This window comes from Agelaius phoeniceus, chromosome W (assembly GCF_051311805.1).
Source record: "Agelaius phoeniceus isolate bAgePho1 chromosome W, bAgePho1.hap1, whole genome shotgun sequence".
NCBI lineage: Eukaryota > Metazoa > Chordata > Aves > Passeriformes > Icteridae > Agelaius > Agelaius phoeniceus.
Window position 1 is genome coordinate 5,660,200 of NC_135301.1, and position 11,806 is coordinate 5,672,005.

Here is an 11,806-nt window from a genome sequence, read left to right on the forward strand (position 1 = left end):
TTATTCTGAGACAGGCAGTTCTCACCTCTTTATCTCTGTTAGGGGAGACAATCTAAATAACTTCAAAAAAAACCAACCAAACAAAACACCTTAAGTCCTCAGTGTCCATCCCCCTCCCCTTGCCCCACTAAAACCCCCCAAGCAACAACGACAACCAACCAAACAAAAAAATCCCCTACCACAACAGTGTCTCTAAAGTTTTCAGACAGATAACAAGTCTGTCTAATAATGATGTAATGAGGAAGTAGTAAAAATAAGCCCAAACATTTAGTCTAAAAGGGAGTTGAAATTAGTCTGTGGTCATTAACACTAAAATATCTTCTTGTACATTTTTTACACTGTTGTTCATATCACTAAGCAGCAGATTTATGGCTCCACTGTGTATCTCCATACCTTAAAATACTTAAGAATTTCTTTTAAATGCAACTTTAATTTTGATTGTTGGTAATGCTCAGTTTTGAGAAAACATCATCCTAGTAATAACATTCACACAATCACGGGATATGGGTCAAGTTGGAAGGGATCACAGTGGGTAATGTGGTCCCACCTCCCTGCTCAGAGTCATCCCAAAACACATGGCACAAGATTGTGTCCAGATGGGTCTGGAATATCTCCAGCGAGGGGGACTCCACACCCTTTCTGGGCAATCTGTTCCAGTGCTCGGTTACTGCACAGAGTTCTTCCTCAAGTTCAGGTGGAACCTCCTGGGCATCAGTTCCTGCCCGTTCCTCTTGTCCCATTGCTGGGCCCCACTGAGCTGAGCCTGGTCCATTCTCTGACCCTTCCCTGCAGACACTGACAGACATTGATAAGGTCCCCTGACAGATGACTCCTCTTGAGGCTGAACAGCCCCAACTCCCTCTGCCTTTCCTCATAAGAGAGGTGCTCCAGTCCCTTAATCATCCTCACAGCCTCTGCTGGACCCACTCCAGGAACTCCATGTCTCTCCTGTCCTGAGGAGCTCAGAACTGGACACAGCATTGCAGGTGTGGAGAGGGGTAGGATCACCTCCCTGACCTGCTGCCAATGATCTTTCTAATGCATCCCAGGATTCCATTGGCCTTCTTTGTCAAAAGGGCACACACTTGTCCATCAGGAGCCTCAGGTCACCCCTAGCCTGTACTGGTGCCTGAGGTTGTTCTTCCCCAGGTGCAGAACCCTGCATTTGCTTTTGTTGAATTTCAGACAGTTCTTCTCTCCCAACTCTCCAACCTGTTGCGGTCCTTCTGAAAGGCTGCACAGCGCTTGGGGGCATTGGCCAGCTTTGTATTCTTAACATATATTCCCAGTCTTGAATGTAATTCTTTTGGCTCAGAAAAAAGGGATATGCGTACATCCATTTTAGCATTCCTACTGCCAAAGAATACAAAAACACAGCTCCAGATCACAGAAAAGGTCTTGTATGATTAAACTGTATTACAGCACCACGCATGCTTAAGCAAGGATTGCTCACCAACAGGCAATTTTTAAGTTAAATATACACTCTTATTGAAAGCATATGTCTACAAAGTTTTTCCCTTTTATGCATTAAAATATGCATTTTAATTCTTCTATAGATGAAAAAAAAATCAAAGCAACTGATGCTTAGGGTAAGATGCATAAGATTTTAATCCTCAAAAATGCACAAGTAAATAGTTTAAAGTGAATTTTAAGTCCTTTCTACATCCTAAGCTATGCTATGAAGACTAACCTATTGCAATATGGTATTTTAGCTGATCTTCTAACAGATATCTGCTGAAAGACAAAGCCAGTGTTGAGAAGAGAAAAAAATATTATGAAAACTGAAATTAAATAATAGCCTAATTTTAAATAAATAATTATGATAGCACCCAGAACTTTGTCTGTCATTTGATTAAAAAGGTCTAAAATAAAATTAACTTGGTGTCCTTGTACTGATGCTGCACAGTGATGTGATGCAGTCCGTTCAGACAACCTAGTAATAGAAAAGAGTCTGAAAACTCTAATTAAAATCTTATCTGTATGAACCCTGTTTCAACAATGGGGCTGGCTATTATCAAAATACATGGAATAAAGGTTTGAACACTGCTGCTACTTTACCTGAAACAAAATATGCCAGCAATTTGGGGGGGGGGGGAGGGTGGTGCATCCAGGATACAAAACAAGTATTCAGATAATACATCTTTCTTGCACTATTTGTTAATCATAACTAAAAACAATTCTTGCTCTAAACTTAGTGTTGAGCTACAAATCAATATGACTGGAAAAAACATCAGCACAGAATTCTGTTTGTGCTTTACCTTATATTCACGTGTGTTCAACACATAATATTTAGGTTTCTGAAGAGGCCTTTTTTTCCTGACAAATTGTACTGAACCAAGAATTTTATGCCACATTTAATGTAATTCTTTAGCCAGGTGATCTTTCTGATCTTGCATTAGAAAAGAAGGCTGAAAGAAATGAATTTTAATTCAGTTTGTCCATACAAATGCTGGAACTGATGCTGAAGGGATCATGGTGTAGAGGCCCCCCCAGGCAGAGTAAATTGACACAGGGTCCCAGTGCCTTCTTTCCTTCTCAGTTCTGGGCATTACAAATACTGGATCACAGTACCCAGCACTGACTTCACCACATGCTGGACTCAACAGAAGGCAAAAGGACAATATTCAGAAAGAAGACAGTAAGGAAAACAGAAAAGATGAATTTGAAATACTAGAAAAGAACATAAATTTCATTCTTATGGTTGGCAAAATGCATTACATAAGATCTCTACCAAACTCTCAAGTGTTCTACAAATCATGACTTCACAGAGATTACAAAATATGTTCAGAAAGCAGAAGAAAGCCCAACCTTTGCTGCCAGAACACATTATGATACCCTCCTTTGGCCTAGGAGATCTGAATGGGATGTACTAACAGCTAACATGACTGCCACCATTTGCCAACATCTAGCTTAAAGATCCTCCTATTTCCAGGTAAGAGTATGGCATAGAAATGAATAAATTAAAAAAAAAATATGGCACTTCACCTAGCTTTTCCAAACATTCATTACAGAGCCTTCTTCCTCTCAAAAAACTTTGTGTACAGCTATACTTTTCTCCTCTTCCCCTTTTCTTTCAATGTTTCCAATTTTACACTTACATTTCAATGTTTTCACTGGTACAAGTATTCAGAATTATGTAAAATAAAATTAAATATTCAAGGAAGATTTAAAGTCTGATCTCTTTTGGTTCTCTGAAAGCACTTGGTTAACTTTATTAAAATAGCATCAACTATTCTTTTAAGTTTTATGTTTAATTGTTTTTTAATTCTCTACTAGTACCTCCCTTCAAGCATAGGCAAAAACACATTAACTAAAGATAGGTGGTTTTATTTCAATAAGGATTATTCTTAATCTATCGAATCAAGCAGCAAAAGTGTTTCCCCCTCTGAAGCACAGAATTAGCAAAAATTAGAAAGAAACTAACTTGCTTTATCTTCTTTCTTTCAAAAGCCTCTGCTGGAACAAATAATTTCATAAATAATGCCTCCCTTTTGCACTGGTAAATAATTATTTTACTCTACAAAACTGGTGGAAAAATGTGTGTTATCAACATTATTCTCATACTAGATCAAAAAAATCACACCATTGTACCAGCTATTAAGAAAAAAAATGAACTCTATCCAAACCAAAACCAAGACAAGTATATGTTTTTTGTGGAACCACTATGCAAAAACTGTCAGGACAGTCACAACTCTTCCAGCAACTGGAAAAATTATACTCTGCAACAGCTACCTCCAAACCCAGAACCTGGAGACTCTTTTCATAGTTTAAATTTCAGTATATATGTATCAATGACCTACTAAATATTTAGCACTGCCTTCCACATTTTCATTCATGGAAATTTTTGCATTCTTTCAAGGAACATTATGTGTTCTGTCCTTAGCAACTTCTTTTCAAATGTTGTATTGCTTTTTACTCATTAGCCTAGGTGAATGAACTTAATAATCTAATTTTATTTTTTTCCCCCTCCAAAAATGCCCTAACACTTTCTGTTCCCTGTGGACTCCAGTAACACTTCTATTTATATTTCTACAATGCTAGCGAAGATTTATCCTCACATTGTGCAAACTCTGAAAACCCCCCTACTCATTTCATAGTTAAGTATTTAAGAATATATTTCAGGTGCAAATGAAGAAGTCTCCAGATCTACAAGTAGAATCTGTCCGATAAATCCTGTGCTTGGTCTCTCCCCTTTTCTATCTTTGCTATCCAGCAGTATATCTCACTAAACCTCAGAAAAGAATTAGTTATCAAAACTGTAAAATCTGTAGGGCATGACAAATTGCTGAGAAGAGGAATGGCAAGGAGGAGGTGTTACATATCGTTCATTCAACCTTATTCTTTACCTCAGGACTATCAAAAACTACCACTACAGCGATATAGTTTAATTGTACAGGTTTTCAATACAGAGCAAGGCCTTTTTTCCCAACTTCAATTTACTAAAACAAATAAATAAACCTACCTATAAAGAAATTCAAATAAAATTACTTAAAAATAAAACCCAATCACTCATCCTAGAAATTAAACTTAGTAGAGAAATTCAACATTATTTTTTACAAAAACACCTAGTAGAGTATATTTCTGTGCTTATTCTAATACAATCACTCTTAGAAGATGTCATGACACATAGATTTTTATCATTATCAAATACAAGATAAGGCATAAATATCACAGTTGTGCTCCCTACATATTTGTGGTTAGTATTAGCCCCCTAAACTTATAGAACAACATAAAAATCGATCAATCATCAATCAAAAATCCTTACCGCTTTGCACCCCATATCTGTTTTGCATGCTTTTCTCCCTGAAAACATTAGGATTCCTTGCCAGGACAGCCTGCAGCAAGACTGGTATATCTCCCTCTGGATCATCACTGCCGAGGTTATCTTTCAATTCTCTGGAATTGTGGAAGTAAGCAAATAAAGAGGCAAATGCATTTCCAAATTATAAGAAACCATGAGTCAAGTAAAAAAACTCAAACAACCACAACCAATCAAAACCAAACCAAACGACAGCATTTTACTGTTAAAATACAGAAAAAAAACCCCACCAAATCTGCACTGGACCACTGTTCTCTAAATCTACTTTTTTCCTCTCATGCTAAAGGAATGGTAGAAAAAGCATTCCTACTAGTCTTCAAAATTATTTTCTGCTAATAAGCACTTGTATATACATGGCTGTCAGTTTCAGACTATTATAACGCTTCTCATGTCCATTTCTGTATTGTGATCTTCTCCATAAAAGAATGCTTTGTCATAACATCCAGAAAGTACTACTGTAGAAGTGAAAATAAGCATAAATGCATGACATTTACATTGCAGCCCAACATTTTGAAAATCTTTTATTTTAGAAGGGGAAATTGACATCACAGGATTCCCTTTGAACCTTCAAAAAATTTTCTGTAAATGCATCCATATTTTCACTTTTTCTTTGCATTGATGACTTTGAAGAGCTACTTTCATTTGATCAAAATAACCGATTGGAACATGTAGGAAAAAAGGCTGTACACATAAGACAATTTAAAGAGCATAAGTGAAAAATGAAAAAGCCACAATACTTGCTGGTTCAATTCTTAAATATTTTAAGTTCAATATCTAATCAGAACTGACATAGATCTTGCATGGGTGTCTCAAAAAAGTATCTTTTTGTGTAATACTGGGTATAAAATTTGTCAGTGCACATAACTAATGAAAGTGGAACACAAATGACTTTTGCACAATTGATACCACAAAGTTTGCACTCCTAACTAGCAAGAATAGAACAAGCAGCATACCTATTAAAAAAAATAGTTATGCATAAGGGCTGTCAGATAATTACTAGCATTCCAACGGAAACAATTGATTCTTATACTGCAGTAATCTGCTAGGTTAGCCTAATAAAAAACCTGCACCTTCTAATTTTCAGATACTAACACCCTTCTCAATTCAGTTCAGTTTAAAGTAATAAGGATGGTGATCTGATATAGCTGAAGCTCAAAATACATACATGTGATCTGTTGACACCTGATTGAGACTGTGGATGAGCTGTGAAACCAAGTTTTCATCCCTGCAAGCCAAAAGGCAGTTCACCTCTTCAGCTATCCGTCCATTGAAAAGCAGGCTTTTTGTTGTGGTAGCAGGTAAAGGTGATGGAAGAGGCAGCTGGTTCAAAACTGTTATCAGAAAATAGAAAGGAGTTCAGAATTTTCATGAAACACAAGCATACAAAGATGGACACCTTCTTACTCCCTCATGTGATTATGAAAGAAAATCTGACAACTACATTACTTGCATTAATTACCTTGAATGTGCCTTGAAACTTGGAAAAATTAGCAAGATCAGCAAAACATTTATTAAAACAGTATCAATTCAGCTAGTTAATTGAGCCTACTCTACTGCCTATACTCATCAAGTCCTCCATGTCTTTAGGGCAACAGGACTTGTCAATTCCAGTACCTTCTTTTTACACAGAGAGAAATAAGGTGAAGCAGTGACATGCCTTTCTCTTTCATGCACCCCTGACTTTCTGAACATCAGAGAAATATGACAGAGAAAGAAGCAAACACACCTAACACAAGGGCTAATCCCACCAAAGGTAATCACTGTTTTAAGAAACTTGCACCAGAAGTCTGGCCAGTGACTTCTAATAGTTAAGTATTTTGACTTGAGAACCATACCTGCAAATAATTAGAGCTGGAAAACTGTCCATAGCCCAGAAACTTATGATTTGCATCCTGATGGACCATTATTATACACACATAATGGTACATATATACACATATAAATACATAAGCAGCATCTTCCAGTTTAATAATTCAGAATATCAGAAAGACATAAAGTGTTTTTTCCCCCCCATTGAATACTTTTGCTTTTTTTTACTATAGGCAATTTATTTCAATTGCTGGGTATATACTTTCAGTGTCTCTTGAAAAGTCTTCAAATTTCAACAGCATAATAATAAAACAAGAGCTCAGAATAAGCACTTGGATCACTGAGTCCAGTTATCCTCACACAGACAACTGAGCTATAAACTCTTGCTTACACTTTATAAAAAAATATGCATCTTTGTCCCAATTTCTCATATTGAAATGGCTGTTGTAGGACTTCATTATAGTAATGATAAATCTCCTCTAAGTTTCCACTAGAAATTTATTTTTGGTCAGATTATAACCATTTGGTTTTGTGCCAGCATCAGCTTTTAATTTAAATAGTTCTTTTTCTTTCCTTGCATTTTGTCTTCCTGACATATTTAAAGACAGTACACACACCTCATCTACTCACAGCCAAGAAACAAGGCTCATAGGTTCAGCTGCTTTCTTCCATTCTAGCAGCCACTCTTTGCCCTTGTTAATTAGAGCAACTTTTTTGTACTTTGTCCAAAACTAAGGAATTAGGTTTCAAGTATATTCAGAACATTCCACAGCTCTCTATCTGAACATCAGTCTAATCATATCTCTCTCTCTCCAGTGAAGATGACGATATGTATGTTTTAGAGAAGTATTTAATAATTTATATGTTTTTCTTTATTTGTGGGGTTCCCAGATATGTTACTGAATGATATTCCAAACAAAGAATTCCTATATATTTTTTTGTTTTGGGTTTACTTAAAGGTGTTTTTTTTAACCTACATGTTTCAATTAGCATATTTTGTTTGAATATATTTTTAAAATTCTAGCAAGGACAAGAAATGTTTTAATACCAAATCTGATTTTGAACAGATTTACTTTTAAGAACTTTAAAAATAAAACTATTCTTAGTACTTTTAAAATGCGGATATATTAAGTGAAGAGGTAGAAGGGAACATAGTAAAGACAAAAAAAAAAAGAGTACTTACGGTCTGTAAGACTAGCAATCCCTGCAAGAGTAGTGATGGGAACATGAGGCATATCCCCATTCATCCTGAAGTTCTGGGATGGTAGCGACTACACAGATATTTTAGTTCAGGTGCCAGCTATCATTACTTCCCATCTCCCAAGCACTAAAAAAGCAAAAAAACCAAACCAAAACACAAAAAAAAACCACAAAACCAAATTAAAACTCAGTTTCCTTAAAATAATTTTAAATTCAATAACATAAATGAAAGACTATAATCTCAAATGCATAGTAAGCAAAGCAAATTTTGTCAAAAGTGGGTGGAACAATGTAGAATTTAAATAGCAAATAGCATTAAGCAATCAAAAGGCAAGTTTCTGGGTTTCAGAAGTAGAGTCCATCACCAAAAAAGATGCAACATAAGGCAATCAAAAGACAATTTGCTCAGGTTATATGATACCAATGCAAAAATTGGCAACAAAACTTTTTTTGGCTCATAATGCAGTGGACAGCACTTAATCCATAATCACTTTAAGCAATTAGCTACTATATTAACTTCCCAGTTTTGGAGGAGATATTTTTCATATAAGAAGTTAGCAAAAACAAAAAGAATAATTTACAGGTGCAAATGTCAAACAGTAAGCAAAGTGACAAATAAAAAATCTTAGTATATTTTTGTCGTGGTTTAACCCCAACCAGCAGTTAAGTGCCATTCAGCTCCTCATTGCCACCACTCACCCACCCTAGGTGGGATGGGGAAGAGAATCAGAAAAAGGCAAAAACCCATGGGATAAGAACAGTTTAATATTTTAAATAAAGTAAAATATACTACTACTGCTGCTAATGAAAAGGGAGATAAAAAAGAGAGAGGAATAAAACCCAAGACAAACAAGTGACATGCAATACAATTGCTCACAACCCACTTGATAGTGGAGCCCTGGAAAATGTTAAAAATAGTCTTTGAAAATATTGGGCTTTGTGTTTTCTCAGATCACTACACCTGCGTAAGCAGTATGATAAAAGATATAATTGTTAGATGTGGTGATTGTTTAGTAATTAAATATAATTATTATATAACCATAAGAAGAATCGTGAGAAACTATGTTGGAAATTTAAAGGGAGCTATGTTTAGCTGAAATCTGTGTATACAATAGAACAATATAAGTTTAATAATTAACATGAAAGTTATGTAATGATAGAGTATAAAACACGTTCACCTCGAATGTATGGTCGGAATCAGATTTGGGTGGAAACTACCCTGATTCCCAAAGCTCTTAAACAAAAAGCACCGCATATAATTGCTTATGTGATTATGTGTTTTTGAACGCTAACATTTTGGCGACCCCAGATGGGACCCTGCAGGTGTTGCTGAAGCGAGTTTTGCAACTCGACCACGCTCCAGCCGGCACCGAGGGATTCTCGGGGAGCTCGATCGGCCGCGACTGCTTCTGCCGCTCACAACGTCCCCGGGAGAAAGGTAAGGTGCTTTTTACTTTGGTTTGGGTGCCTGCCAATAAGACACAGAGAAAGCTATGCTTGGTTGGGCTAAAGGAATTCCTGCTGGTACAAGCCTAGGCGCCGTTCCATAAGACAATCGCGAAAGCGTTGCAGGTTCGGTAATTTGTGGTATATTTGGAATGGAGAAACTGAAAGGGATTTTGTGCGGCAACACCTCTATCCCGCAAAGTTCTCCTTTGGGGTGCTTATTAGCACATTGGAAACAAGGTAATTTTGGGGAAGAATTACGTAAAGCTAAGTTGATTGATTATTGTAATACATGGTGGCCAGAATATGCCTTGGAGAATGGTGAAAAATGGCCAAAATATGGTACTTTGCAATATAACACTATTTCGCAATTAATGTCGTTTTGTAAACAAGAAGGAAAATGGGATGAGGTTCCGTATGTTGATTTGTTTTTCTATTTACGGGGAAAGCCAGAATGGCAGGATGAATGTGGATTAATGATGGTTAAAACATCTGCAAGCAATAAGTGTGAGGTTTGTGAGGAACGTTGTTTAGAACACTTGGCGTTGAAAGAAAGCCTGAGTAGGGAAAATTATACAGATATTGATTTACAGGTAGCTCCAATAGGAACAAGAGAACCTAACCCTATCCCACCTGTTCTATCTGTCCCTATCCCACTGCCTGCTCGACACCCCACCTAGTCCTGAACCTGTCTCGTCCAGTACACCTTTCCCTCTTTATCCTCCTCTCCCATCGTCACCTGATCCCTCTTCCTCGGAAGATGAGCAAAACCTAACTGTGGTAGAAAGGAGAGAGAGAGAATCAACGACCCCGGTAGCCCACAGAACCAGGAGTCAGTCTAACCTTGCCCCAGTTATGGATAGAAAAGACATAGGCAGACAAAAACGGAATGTAATTGCCCCCTTGCGACAAAGTGTAGGAGTGGAAGGGCCAGCATTTATAAAAGTGCCTTTCTCTCCTGCAGATTTAGTTATTTGGAAACAATCAGCCGGAACTTATAGAGAAAATCCTGATAAAATGGCATGAGTAGTAAAAAATGGTTATAAAAACTCAAAATCCTGACTGGGATGACATACAAGTAATATTAGATACTCTGATGGATTCTACTGAGAAAGAGATGGTACTTAAGGCAGCCAAAGAAAGGGTAAGAGAGGACATCAGAAATGGACTCGTAACAGGGAATTTAGATGAGAATTTCCCAATTGAGGATCCAAATTGGGACCCTAATTTATTTTGCGATATGGGGAGACTACGGAAATATCAAGAGTGGATCCAAATAGGAGTTCAGAATGCTGTGCCCAAAACTATAAATTGGTCTAAACTATATGAAGTTCGACAGGAAAGGAAGGAATCTCCCACTGTGTTTTTGGAGAAGCTTAAGGAGGTAGCAAGAAAATATACAGATCTCCAAATGGACACAGAACAAGCAAAGGTTCAGCTCGCTCTCATATTCTTGGGCCAGTCACGGGATGATATTCGTAGAAAATTGCAAAAATTAGAAGGGGAAGAACTAAGGAATTTGGATAAGCTACTTGAGGTAGCCTGGAAGGTATATAACAATCGCAAAAGAGAAGCTAGTAAAAGGCAGCAGCAGAATCTTTTGGCAGTAATACAAGGAAAAGGGAACCCAAATTTCAGGGGAAGTAACAGGAATGGTCGAGGTAGGAGACCAGTTATGCAGGGGTTAAACCTAAATCAATGCGCATATTGCAAGTGGGAGGAGCACTGGAAGAGACAATGTCCAGACTTGAACAACCAGTTTCACCAGGACAATCAGTTCCAGCAGGTTACCAAGGGGATGGTTTTGGGGGAGTATACCAGCTGACTAGACATAGAGCCGGTAGAAGAAGTTAAGGAACCTGTTATAAATATACAATTAGGACATAAAGAGGTCAAATTTCTAATAGATACAGGAGCTACTTACTCGGTATTGAATGATTTGCAAGGACAAATTGGGGACAAGAAAACAACAGTAGTTGGCGCTACAGGGAAAGAGGAAAAAACGGCCATTCTTGCAACCCCTAGATTTGTGTTTTGGGAACAAAGTTATAACACACGAATTCCTATACGTACCTGAGTGTCCAATTCCGCTTTTAGGGAGAGATTTGCTAGCAAAACTTGATGCGGTAATAACCTTTGAAAATGGAGAGCTTATAATGAAAATACCTGAATCAAAGACGGGACAGATATTAATGATCAAAGAAAAACCTGTTCCCTCTATCCCTAGGGAGGTAGAAGATGCAGTGATTCCCTCTGTATGGGAGACAGATATACCAGGGAAATCTAAATTGGCACAACCAGTGCATGTAGAATTAAAGGAAGGGGCGAGGGCTGTACAAGTCAAACAGTATCCCATAAAACCAGAAGCACGGCAAGGAATAGTAAAGATTATTGATAAATTCTTGAAATACCGAATTTTAGAAGAATGTGAATCAGAATTTAATACACCAATATTTCCAGTAAAGAAGCCAAATGGTGAATATAGATTAGTGCAGGATTTGAGAGCAATAAATAAAATAACAAAGGACATTT

General features: G+C 37.2%; 1 protein-coding gene across 1 annotated transcript in view; it reads right to left on the minus strand.

Annotated features, from left to right (window-relative positions):
• The window catches only part of LOC129133650 (nipped-B-like protein), a 129,946-nt gene extending 122,071 nt beyond the window's left edge, over nt 1-7,875 (minus strand). The window contains exons 1-3 of the mRNA XM_054653276.1: nt 7,812-7,875; nt 5,985-6,150; nt 4,766-4,896 (exon numbers count right to left, since the gene is read on the minus strand). Coding sequence (XP_054509251.1) covers nt 4,766-4,896; nt 5,985-6,150; nt 7,812-7,875 — 361 coding nt within the window. The remainder of the gene's footprint in view (nt 1-4,765; nt 4,897-5,984; nt 6,151-7,811) is intronic.
• Nucleotides 7,876-11,806: the final 3,931 nt, after the last annotated feature.